This window comes from Typopeltis vanoorti, chromosome 7 (genome assembly GCF_054136105.1).
Source record: "Typopeltis vanoorti isolate ZY-2024b chromosome 7, IOZ_Tvanoo_1.0, whole genome shotgun sequence".
Classification (NCBI taxonomy): Eukaryota; Metazoa; Arthropoda; class Arachnida; order Uropygi; family Thelyphonidae; genus Typopeltis; species Typopeltis vanoorti.
Genome location: NC_143555.1, coordinates 4,173,402 through 4,187,101, shown reverse-complemented (window position 1 = coordinate 4,187,101; position 13,700 = coordinate 4,173,402). Strand labels below are relative to the sequence as shown.

The 13,700-nt window shown below is 38.1% G+C and overlaps 1 protein-coding gene across 4 annotated transcripts in view; it reads right to left on the bottom strand.

Annotated features, from left to right (window-relative positions):
- Positions 1-13,700, bottom strand: part of LOC150104456 (erlin-1-like) — a 354,949-nt gene that overhangs the window by 36,286 nt on the left and 304,963 nt on the right. For all 4 annotated transcript variants that reach the window (XM_090395630.1, XM_090395631.1, XM_090395634.1 and 1 more), the window contains exon 11: positions 11,532-11,611. In XM_090395630.1, the coding sequence (XP_090251756.1) occupies positions 11,532-11,611 (80 nt within the window). The remainder of the gene's footprint in view (positions 1-11,531; positions 11,612-13,700) is intronic.

The following is a 13,700-nucleotide window of genomic DNA, read 5'->3' as shown; positions in this document are numbered from 1 at the left end:
AATAAGAGTATACCTTAAAAAGAAAACCATATACTGAAATTTAGAAAAGAAGCAAAGTTGGGCAACTCTCAAGTGTGAACTGTAGTCTCAAATATACAAGCATCATTAGAGGAGAGTGAAGAAGTTTGAAAACAAGAAACAAACCTTAGAGATAAGTAGCCAAATCTGATGAAAATGCTGATTGACTCAGCAAAGAAAGCATGTGGAGAAGTTTTTTATTATTATTATTACGACACCTCCAGGGAGTCCAAGGACTCATCATGGGAGGGCATACTACTCTACTTTGCTAAATACATCTCATCTTCTCCTCTACTACCCAATTCTCAAACTCTTCTTTATAGTTATCAAGAAATCAGTCAAAATGCCAAACCAGTTGCACAAGAAATTGTTCAAACCAATTCTATCCCATGGACCTAAGCACTGGGCCGGAAATAAAACACCTGGTCAAAGACTACATATTGAGTTCTGAGAAGTGTAAGGGTAATTAACAGCACAATCAATGACAGAATTATTAAAAATGAGGATACGAGAAAAGAATTCGACACTGCCAGCATCAAGCAATGCGCCAACAGAGCCAATACCAGGTGGCATAGTCACTGAAACAGAAGTTGTCAGCAAAGATAGAAAAATAAAGATCTCCATGACGTATGGAAAGAAGAAATCGTTGCCAGTAATTAACATATACTTTCAGTGCCAATCTAGTGAAAAAAATGTACGAAAGCTAAGTATGTGTGTCAGCAGCTAAAGAAAAGTCACGGACAGATTAACAAAATAGAAAAATATCAAGAAAGTAGCAAAATGTTTTTTCAGGGTTATTAATAAAGAAAAAAATATTTGAAGGAAAATGCATCACTAGAAAAGGAATCTAAGATCTTAAAGGTTATATAAAATGAGAATAAAGATATTATTATTATTATTACATGACACCTCCAGGGAGTCCAAGGACTCATCGAGGGAGGTCACCTACTCTACAGTTCTCTATCACTCAATCCACCAATTACAATGAACCGTAACTATCATCATCATCATTTACACCAATGCCATCTACTGCCCACTACCACCACTAGTATTTTCACAGACAATCACAAACATTCATGCTCATGGCAGGATTCGAACCCGTAGCCTTTTAGCTGGAGAGCAAATACGCTAACCATTCGTCCAACCTGGCTGGCATATGCTGAATGTGTGTGGGGTAATTATAGTAAACCCATGAGGCCAAAAGATACAGTTTGTTATGGTGCAAGGTTTACTACAGTGAATTTTTTTGGGGTAGGGAATAATAATGATGACCCTCACACATAACACACTCCATTCCCATTAAATAAAGGAAATGAAAGAGAACAAAGGAAATCATAAGAAATGGAAAAAAAAATGTGAGAAATAAAACGAAAGAAATTATAGGAAACAAAACAAAGAAAATGGTGGGAAATCATACACTAATGAAAGAGCGCAAAAGTTTGGCAGAAGCCATACATAAAGCATACGAAATAACAATATGAAAAAAGCTACAAACACAAACAATAATGGGGGACATAAGAAAGAACCAGACAATAATAAATTTCGTTTAATCCTTTATCCAAGTGTGAGCAAACAAAGTTTGTGCCTGAAAATATCTTCAGGACTGGGGTAAGATAGTACAACACCGGCAACTCGTAGCAAAGGTGGACCAAGCTAACATCACTCCTATCTCAGTATCTCCCATAATGGAAAACACATCTCCTTGCAAATATGTATAATGTTATGCATTAAGATAAGGGCCACTACCCAGACTAGTTTCGACCTTTATTGAGGTCTCTTCAGTGGGAGCCAGGTCCAGAAGTGGAGATACCGGGCAGAAGCAATGGCGAGGTCATCTTTACCTATAAGAGTTGCCAAAAAATATGCAGCATGTCAGTCAATTTTAGCTGTCATTTAACTTTAAAATTGATCACCTCCAATTGCAAAGAGGAAGGGTACAAAAGCGATGAACATTATTCTGCATTAGTCGACATTAATAACTCTGATGGGAAAGGAAAAGTTGATTGTCATAGTAGTGTGTATGGGTCACCCAGTCTTTGTCAATTAGACAGAGACCTAATATGCAGCTGGAATAAACTGACACTACAAGGTGGTCTGAAAAGTTCTCGGCCTAACAATGAAAAAATGAATTTATAATTTCAAAATTCTTTTCATTTTTCAACATAATCTCCCTCAAGACTAATACATTTATTCCAGCGATGCTCGAGTGCCATTATCCCATCCCGTAGTGGTTCTCAGTAAGATCTGCAAAATAATACCCCTCTACAATTGCAATCACCTCTTGATTCGAAGAAAAACACTGACCAGCAAGGAAGAGTTTTAGTTTTGGAAGAAATAAAAGTCAGAGGGAGCCAAATCTAGGGAATAGGGTAGATGTTCCAACAATTCATAGCACAGATCCCTTAATTTTCCCATTGCCGAAACACCTTTGTGGGCAGGTGCATTGTCCTGATGAAAGATGATTGTAAGGCACTTCTGCAAACCGGGTCTTTTCTTAGGAATTTTTTTGTCTAGTCTGGTTAAAAGATCAGAATAATATCCCCCGGTTATTGTTTTACCCATTTCAAGATAATTAATAAACAAAATGCCTTTAGCATCCCAAAACACTGATGCCATAACTTTTCCTGCTGATGGAAGACTTTGTCTTTGGCGCTGAACAACGGGCTTCTGTCCACTGTTTTGACTGCTGTTTGGATTCTGGTTTTCATCTCCTTCGTTCTTCTATACATATCTACAATTCTCTTAATTCCACTTTGCATCTCTTGCCTCATCTTCACCAACTTAGTTTTCAAATCTTGCACCGTTTTATCGCTATCATTCACTTTCGCCATCTTTTCGTTAGTCAGACATGCTTATTCGCCATCAACCCTGCTTGCCATCTTATCATTAATTACATAATTTATGTTTAGATATTATGCTTAATATAATATATTTAATATATTATATATTAATGTATTATATATATAATATATTAATACATAATTTAATATATAATGTATTTAACAAATACATGCTGTGACATATGATATGAAAATCAGTAATGAAAAGGAAAAAAATAACAACTATGAAATCTATTTATCTGTGAGGTCTCCATTTGGTGAAATCATACGTTTTCATCTTGCAAGGCACTATTAACTTATTGATCTACTTTTTAATATATTTTATATAATTTAATCCCAATCTTTCTGTAGGTCTTTTTTCTACAGACCTGGCAACAGACAACTGTTTTGCTAATCTTTATTTTTCCCATATGTTCAAGGAACCACACAAACCTGCATTAATTATAGTGCATTCTTTGACACCAATGAATCATATTGTTTCTAAAATCTTATAATGATACCTGTAATTTTCTTCAGAACTCTCATATCAGTAGTCTGCCATCTTCAATCAAATGTTTTATTTATAACCTAACTTTCTGCTCCATAAGTTAAAATCACAGTACACATCATGTATGTTGCTAGTTTAATGTTTTGGCTAATTTCTCTCTTATTCCAAAATTTTTTATTCAAATAGCAGAATCAATTGTGAAATTTAACTTGCCATCTTCACTAAGTTATGCTTAAACATCAAAAATTTTACTTGCTCTCTACATTCAGCACTTGGAAAACATCTGATTTGATGTTTTCCATATTCTGGCCAGTTTTCACAGTTTTAGCTTATCTTCTTCTTCTTCTTTTTTTTTTTTGTAGAATTTCATGCATACATACATACATACATACATCTTCAAAACTCACCTTTCCTAATTGGATTGTGGTGGCAACAGCTGCAAGAGGAACTTTCGATGGTCACGATCCTCTGCCAACAAGATCAGGTGTTCTGGTAGGATTCCCAAATGTGCCCACCCAAGGTTTTGGATATAATCCATCCAGCAAGTCCTTGGCCTTCCACGTGGCCTCCCACCCTATGGCTTGGCAAAGAGGGCCTGCTGAAAGGGCCTATCTTGTGGCATTCTGACCAGGTGCCAACGTAACTGTGATCTCTTAACACGGAGAAGCAGCGGTTGAGGATTGAGGGTTTCCCAAATTGCAGAGCTTCTGATTCTGTCGAGTCTTGTCAGCCCCGCAACCCCCTCGAAGGAACCTCATTTCAGCCATTTGGATTCGTGTCTGCATTCTTTCGGTCATTATACCCAACTCTCATGACCATAGGTGAGGATGGGGACATAGATTGTTGAAGACAGCCAGCTTTGCCTTCTGGCTTAACTCCCGCTTCAATACTACTGAACGGCCAAACTCCCGCAATATTGAGCTTGCTAAGCCAATTCGAGCGTTCCATTTTCCATCATTCGTGAATATGGACCCAAGGTATTTAAACTTCTCCATCTGCCTCATTGGGATCCCACTTACATGTAGAGTGCACTAGGATGGTTGTCTCGAGAACACAAATGTTTCAGTTTTGGCCACACTGATCTTCATTCCAGCGTCTGCACAAACAGCTAGAAACCTATCCAGGGTCCACTGCAGGTCATCTGTGGAAGAGCTAAGCAGAACTAGGTCATCTGCAAAAAGCAGACGTCCAATGCTACATCTTCCAATTCTGACACACTCACTGCCTCGGCTGTGCCTATCAATCCAGTCCGTAAATATTATGAAAAGGAGGGGGGGGGACAGAACACACCCATGGTGGAGGCCAATGGAGACTGTGAATGGTTCAGACTTTGTGCTGTTTATCCTGACACAAAACTCTGGACATTTATACAGGGACTTGATGGCAGCTAGTAGTTCGCCATCCACTCCATACTCCTGTACTTCTTGCCAAAGCTTATCCCGAGGAACCTGTCATATGCCTTCTCCAAGTCCACAAAACATGTGTAGACATTCTTGGAATATTCCCAAGATTTCTCAAAGACTTGCCTTAAAGTGAAGATTTGGTCAGTTGTGCTTCTACCAGGATGAAAAGCCACATTGTTCTTCCTGGAACTTTGACTCAACTATGCTCCTGCACTGTCTTTCCAAGCACCTAGCATACACTTTCCCAGTCAGGCTGAGCAGAGAGATGCCACGATAGTTACTGCAATCCTTCTGGTCTCCCTTCTTGAAGACTGCTATCATTATACCTGTCTGCCATTGCTTTGGTGCTCGCCCAGATATCCAAGCAGCCTGACACACTCGAGTTAGCCAAAGAACACCGTCTCGATTTAAGGCTTTTAGCATTTCGGGCCAAATTTCATCAACGCCAGCAGACTTGCCTGATTTTAGCGATTTTATTGCTAAATAGACCTCTTATGCTGTGAGACTAGTCATTGCCCCGATCTGCACCTCTTGGATGTCCACAACTGCTGGGCCACCTGGGTTAAGAAGGCTCTCAAAGTATTCCCTCCATCTGTGGAGGATATCCTTCTTGGTTGTTAAAAGTGCACCATCAGAGGCCTTAATTGCCCTTGCTGTGCATGATTTCTCTCTTGAAGGTGACAGATGGTCTGCCAGAATACTTTGTTTGCATTTGCATAGGATGAGTCTAATCTTTCTCCAAAGGATTCCCAAGCCTTCTGCTTTGCTCTCTTTACTGCCTCAGCAGCAGCTTTTTGTGCCTCAGCATACCACAAATTTATCTCAGGTGACCTGACCCTAAGCCATGTTAGGTAGGACTTCTTTTTTGCCTGGACAGTTTTTTTGGACTTCTTGGTTCCACCAAGGTGTCCTTTTCTCACTGCTCGTTGCCATGCTGAGCTGCTTTCTGCCATAGCATGAGAGTGCAGAGGCAGTGACAGCCATTCTGAACAGCTTTCACTCCTCCTCAACAGCTGCGATATGCTTGGGAATCTCTTTGAACCTGGAGGAAATGTCATCTGCCTCACAAAATTCTTCCTCACAGCCTCATTTTCCAATGCCTCCCATTTCACGCGGTATAGCTGCTTAGGCCTACCAGCATTGATGGTAGCATCTGGTTTCTGAAGCCGTAGAGTGCACACAACAAGGTGGTTGTCAGTTGACAGTTCTGTCCCTCTTCTCACACGAATGTTCAACACTGAGGAAAATAGGTCTGCTGAGACCATAAAGAAGTCAATCAGAGACCTTTATTCTAGTATATCCCTGTACCAGGTATACTTATGGACTTCTCGGTGCTCTGGAAGAAGGTATTCACATTATGGACAGGCTGTTAGTACAGCAGAAGTCCAATAATTTCAACCCATTCGTGTTAAGGTCAGGGGTGCCGCTCCTCCCAACCACACCCCCTCCATGTCTGGTCATCTGTTCTAACATGTGCATTGAAGTCACCCGCAAGACTGATTCCATGTCTGCCACCCTGTCAAAAGCAGCATCCACTTCCTCTAGGAAGGCAGCATACTTTGACTCCAGATTAGGTGCATAGGTTTGCACCACAGCCAAATCATGGTTTTTCATCTGAAGCCTTAACACACATACCCGTCCCTCCAATTGGGATCCACTCAGCAACACAGTCTGACAGCTGGGGGCTTGTGAGTATCCCCACCACACCCACCTGAGCAGACATTGTCAGGCTCACACCAGAGTAGTAAAGCTTCTACCCTTTATCCAGGTCGACAGTTCCAGAGCCTCTCCTCTTGGTCGAAGAAAGTCCAACTAAGTCTAGCTGGTTGCGCTTGGCTTCTTCGACCAGTTTCAACTCCTTCCCTGTCGGAGAGAAGATGTTCCAGTTGTCTAAAGCCAAGTCTGGTGCCGTTGTCATTGCCATTTCCGTCCTTTTGCAGAACCATTTCTTTGCACTGCCCCTAAACACCTTCCCAAATGGGTAGTGGGCCCATTGATGGAGTTTTCTCTAGCAGAGTGCTGAGGAGTAGTGTCTAAGGGAGACTGTAACATATTTTTCGAACGGGCCCCTCTGCCTAAAACCCGAACGCGTCCCTTGGTAACCCACACGACGGACGATGAGGTATGAGCATTTTTTGATGGCCTGATCATGTTACAGTGTGTGAAAATGTCCTGTTAGCACAAGATGAAATGACACAGCAAAATAGGAAAAATTCCTCTCGAATACTCTAATAGCATTCGAGGAAATGAGCAAGAAGAGAAGAAAGAAAGAAGCAAGGGAGGAAGAGGAGGGACCAGTCTACAGATAATATAACAGATGTATATTACATGAAGTAAGGCATGGTCCATCATCAGGCCTCGGGTTTGTCACGCCCGTACTCACTAAAGTGAGCCCCTGAGGCTATTTCACACCAAACCTAAAATGTTCTAGGTCATTTAATTTGGTTAGAGAGTCCAAAAGACTTGTCATGGATCTATTTAGAAGTATAACATTATCAGAATAAAATAAAGAGATGAGGTATTTCCAAATTTGATATAAGTTTTATATCAAAGGCGGAAAAGGGGTGATATGATTGAGACATTCAAATTACTGAAGGGTTTCTATAAGATTAATCCAGAAGATATTTTTGAAAATAGGACTGGTGGTGGGAGGACTAGGGCCATGCATGGAAGCTGGGCAAGAATGTGGTTAACAAGGGTGTTAGAGCTAGATTTTTTACTTGGAGAGTGGTGAATGAGTGGAATAAGCTACCAGAGTCTGTTGTGGGTACTACGATCATGAATGAGTTCAAGGCAAGGTATGATAGATACTGTGTGAATGTCGATTGGTTGTTCTTGACATGATGTTAGGGCCTCCCTCGAGTCTGTCGACTCTTTGGCGTTGCCCGGAATAATAATAATAAAGTTTTAGTGCCTGCTTTATTTCATAATCTGTGATGAATAACAATGCAGATGGTGGGTACTGTTGTCATGCATATACATGATTGTACATCAACCCATCTTACCATGCATCCTTCAATTCTAACTGCTGACTTACACCTTAAGCTAAGCTTAAGGTGTAAGTCAGTAGTTAGAAATGAATTATACAGATAATTATAGATTATATAGATAATGCAACATTACACAGCAATAATATTGCTCTGTATAATGTTCCATTTATATCATATAACTGTAGTGTTTGGAAAAGCTTTTCTTTTGACATCTGATCATGTGCATTTTCCAGATCTATAAAACTTTAATACAGATGCTTGTTATATTCAGGATTTCTCAATTACAGGTAGTTCTCACTTTACAAATTTTTTGGATCGGATTTTTTATTTTTCAGTTGTGCACGGGAAGGCAATTAGGGGAGTGTATGGGGAAGTACGCAGTATGTAATGACTTAATGATCAGTTAGAACGAGCTTCAGTCACTCACAAGCCTTGGCGATACGAGTGTGTTATTCGTAGTTTTCTTCAATTACACCTGATTTTTTATTTGTTTTCTTTTTAACTATAACCCTTTGACTTTACCAACAATGTCAAAAAGAAGCAACAGTGCAAAACCAGAAAATGAGCAAAAGAAACAAAGAAAAGCAATTACATTAGAGAAAAATATGAAATTATTACCAGCCATCAAGCTCGTAGCACAGTTAAAGCTCGTTATTCTGAATTCTGAAACTTCAAGACATCTTAGATATGGCTAAGCAGTTGCAAATGGAAGTTTCGGAAGTTGATGTTAAAGAGCTGCTTCAATCTCACACTATGGAACTCTCACCCAATTATCTCCTTGAACGAGAGCAACAAGAAAGAAACGAAGAAGAAAAAGACAAAGAAGATAACGAATATGAAGCTCCAACTCGGTTTGTCACTTTAAAAGGCTTAGAAGAGCATTTAAACTTCTCAAAAAAAAAAAAAAAAAAAAAAAAGCTCAAGCAATCTTTGAATCTCTTTTTCTACTCTCACCCCAACCAAGTCACCCTCCTTGCCTGTCCTCGTGTGCCCTTTTTCTCTCTATTGCATGCTTAATCTCTTTATTCATCCATCTCATACCTACCTTATTTAACCTTCTCACCTTTGGAATACATTTAGACATTGCATCTACTAGATTATTTTAGAAAATCCAAGCTGCATTGATCTCTTTTCCAGCTAACTCCTCATTCCACACTACACCCGCAAGCTGTCTCCTGAGCTCTTTATAATCCCCCCCCCCCTGTAGTTCCACACATACCCTTTTCTCACAGGGGTCCTCGCACCGCTGGCAACCACCCAATCATCCACCAATTGGTGGATGATTTGACACTTCATTTATAACTACATCCTCTGATGAGATGACCAAATCCAAGACCCTTAATCCTCGTGTGCCCTCTGTTACATACTGTCTGAGATAGTTATCCCTCAAAAACTCAAGAAACTCATTTTCTTTACTTCCAGTTGCTATCTCATCATTCCAGTCTATATTGCCATAATTAAAATCACCTCATCTATTTCATTCCTTTCATTCCTCATCTATTTCATTTCTTGCCTCATCCAATCTAATTTAACTTCCGAATCTCGTGACACATTCTCTGTATCATTCAATTGTTCTAACTTTCTAACTCTCGACCCCCTCTTCTCACTTTCCCTCTCATTCATCCTTCTTTGTTTCCGTAATTTCGGTCCAACATACATCCAACTTTCGCTATCATTCTTCTCACTTTCACTCTCATTCATCCTTCTTTGTTTCCGTAATTTCGGTCCGACATACGTCCAACTTTCGCTATCATTCTTCTCACTTTCACTCTCATTCATCTTTCTTTGTTTCCGTACTTTCAGTCTAACATGCGTCCAACTTTTGCCATCATTCATTCTTTTGATTTTTTTCACTTTCGATTTCTGCGTCACGCCATTTCTAGTTTCATTCATTCTCTCAATTTTGTTTCTTTCTGCCACTCTTGCCTCACTTTCATCTCTTTTAACATCTGTTACGGTTTTCAAATCGCTCTTTTTCTTTTTTACTGATCTTTTAACATTTTTTCGCCTCTCTTTCTCACCATCCTTCTCTTTCAAATGTGCACTCATTTTCCCTGTGACATTCTCTCTACTAACACTTTCTGTCATCAATTTCATATTTGCATTCATCAGTTCCTCGTTCAGGTCACACTACACACACCCTTCGTCTATCCGCTCTAAACATCCACAAATCATTTATGTAATCGAAAGAATACATATAACAGACCTCATGCTTAACGAAACGACTGAAATCTAAATTAAAGTCATGGAATGACAATGACGCCGCCATTTCTTCCCCCCCTGCAGGTTACTAGGTCTAATAATAATGATTTCGTAATTAAGTTTAGGCAAGAAAAATCCCCCACACTAATAATACAACGTTTACAGCTGCTCTTACTCAAACAATTACACATATATACTTAATTATTCCTAGAATAACTTATCTCAATCAGGAGCTCTTCTTAGACACATGCACAGTGCTTGGCTCACTAGCGCCCTCCCTTTTGGGACCCATCTGGCACAAAATTTCTTATACCCTGGCTTTTCTGTCACAATTTCATCAATAGCCGAGTGTGAAACTTCTGGGAATTCAAAAAAAAGTTCCATAATTTCTCATGAATTTTTTTGTTCACTCTCTCCACCAAATCATCTGTCACCACAATTGGTGGCTACTATGCCATTGTTGAGCATTGTTGCAACATCATGAGCATTGTTGCAACCCTCTTTAAAAGAACGATACCATTGCTTAACCTTACTGTCACCCATTACATCAGGTCCATAATCTTTACACAATCATCAGTGAATTTCTGCAGCACTATTGTTTTCTGCCATCAAAAACCATGTCACACCACAAACCTTGCAACTGGTGGGATTTTTTTTATCACAGCACTCAATATAAATTATTTGTAGAAGACAACAAATGATAATGCAGCAAGAACAAAATGGTCATCAGCTAGCTAATGAGTCACTCTATGCTACAACATACGTGCAAGGCCCTCTCTTATCTTATTTGGCGGTAAATTGTGAATGGACCCTACTTTCTCGACGTGCTTTGTATTTTCTTATTTCACATAATCTGCATCTTACCAACAGGCTTCTTGTTACTAATGATAATTATCCCTCTTTAAAGAAGAGCAGTGCAATAAACTGATTCATGACAAGGTTCTTTAACATGATAAATTCTCTCATTATCCTTTCCTTTAGTGCTGAAAAAATGTTTTAATTTATGCTAAAATATTCTAGATATATGGAACATGATGAAATAGATATATTTCTTTTAAATGGTCTGCCACCTCTTGAAAAGATGCTTTCATTTCCTGTTCGAACTACAATATTCTATGCAGAATATTCTTATTTCACATAATCTGCATCTTACCAAAGGTTTCTTGTTACTAATGATAAGTATCCCTCTTTAAAGAAGAGCAGTGCAATAAACTGATTCTTGACAAGGTTCTTTAAAATGATAAATTCCCTCATTATCCTTTCCTTTAGTGCTGAAAAAATGTTTTAATTTATGCTAAAATATTCTAGATATATGGAACATGATGAAATAGGTATATATTTTTTAAATGGTCTGCCATCTCTTGAAAAGATGCTTTCATTTCCTGTTTGAACTACAATATTCTATGCACAATATGACTAATCAGATAAAATATTTCTTTTAAATAGTCTGGTATTATTATATGAAAAAAACAGAAGAAAGCACCTAATGATTATGTACTAGATCAGCAAGTTATCCAAAAATAAATAAATACATATATTTTTTTATTTGGCTATATATTTTGATATAGAAATAAAAAAGTTAAATTCTTACTTTATTGGCATCTGCAAGTTTTTGTTTAGTATAGTAATCTGCATCTGCAAGCATCTTTTGTCGAGAGAGATTCATGTTATCTAAAAGATATCAATCCAATGAGATTTTTTATAAATACTGCAAGCAAATATGTATAAAGTTAATTCAATTAAAATATGCAAATTTGTACAGTTAAAAAATTTATAAACTGCACAAATAATGAAAAATAAGAGGAAACTGTATTGGTATCTAAAATACAATGTACATACTATGAACTATCCAAATACCTGAATTCCATATAAACATGTGTAAATAAAAAATCGCAAACTAAATAAATATGGCACAAATTTATTAACCAGAAAATTATAATTTGACTACAAATATATGGTTTGTAGTTACTTCTAAAAGTGAGATGTATGTATGCATTAAAAATAAATTTTTCATCATTGCATTCGTGAGATGTACTCTCAAGGAGGGGAGGAGGATATTATAATAGTACTACATGAAAACATTACTTCATTACTAAAGTTCCATTGACAATTTTCATCCAAAGTAACTTATTATCTCCCAGGACTCCAATATTATTGAATCTTATATTTCAGTCTTTTAAAGCACTTTTTACTGTATCAATCTACTTAGACCTCTGGGTCTTTTTTTCTACCATCCTAGCAGAAAGCACTTGTTCTGCCAACCCTCCCCTCTGCCATCCTGTTTAAGTGACCATTTCATCTGAGTTTAGCTCTGCTGAAACATTCCTGAATGCTAACAATGTCAAGTTCCTTCTAATATCCTCATTTTTAATATAATTCTGCCATTGATGCTATCTGTCCACTCCCTTAATCTTTCTCAGAATTCTAACATAACCAATCTTTGATTAAGTGTTTTATTACTAACCCAACTCTCAAATCCATAAATTAAACTGGTCTGAACACTGTTTTGTATACAGAGTTTAGTGTTTTTGACTAATTTCCCTCTTGTTTTATATACATTTATTTGGCTGACTTCCTGCTGTTTTGTTATTAAATCCCATTTATCCTAGTAGGGACACATGATTTTTTTTTTTTTTTTTATCTTACAACATTCAATGATGCATTGTTTTAGAATTTTTCGTGCTAATTTGAATAGGATGTTTTTCAGATATACTGTACACACAGAAACTATTACACAGCTATGTAATAGTTAATGTAGGCATTGTATCAGTGGTGGGATTCAGCAGGTTCGCACCAGTTCGGCGAACCGGTTGTTAAAATGGCACTTGTAATCAGGGGTCTCTTTAAGGTGGGTGCCTTGGCAGCTGCCCAATGTGGAAATCACAAATTTAAATTCCTTACTCTTTTTTAACATTCATCTGCGCAACAGCGTATTCCAAGCGCCCATAGTAATGCTCATTCCATCCATAGGTGAAAAAATTAGACGGAACTATGCTTGTAATTATTCAAAATTAAGTGGATATTGAATACCACATTATTTCTTAGGCGAATAAGAAACTCAAAGATAGGAAATGCAATCTACGAGTTTCATGCCGAATATAGAAAACTATATAAAGATCGGAGAGTCCAAGCGTAAGCCAGCAGCTGGTAGTGCAATGCTAGGGCGACTCATAGTAAAGGTGGAGTAAGCTCCGATCACTGTTCTTAGTATATAAAGATCGGCGAGTCCAAGCGTAAGCCAACAGCTGGTAGTGCAATGCTAGGGCGACTCATAGTAAAGGTGGAGTAAGCTCCAATCACTGTTCTTAGTATTTTCCCATAATGTAAAACACAGCTCCTAGGAGATGTATTACTGTTCTACATTATGAGAGAAGGTCACTATCCAGACCGGTTTCGACCTTTTTTTTTGAGGTCTCATCAGTGAGTAGGTAGACCTAGATGTAATACTAATGTAATAAGGTTTCAATGGTCAGAACTTATATCTTTACTGTACGAGTTGCCAAAAAAGGTGCACAAATACAATTACTGAAATAAGAGCCAACAGGCTTCACTTCGGCGAAGTAAAATTATTCAAAATTAAGTGGATATTGAATACCACATTATTTCTTAGCTAAATAAGAAACTCAAAGATCTCTTGGATTACATTTCCTATCTTTGAGTTTCTTATTTGGCTGACTGAATACGGCCCTCTGATGGTTTTTTGTGCGGTCCATGGTGTTCGTTTTGTACGGCAGAATTAGTATATTTTAATTAAAATTCT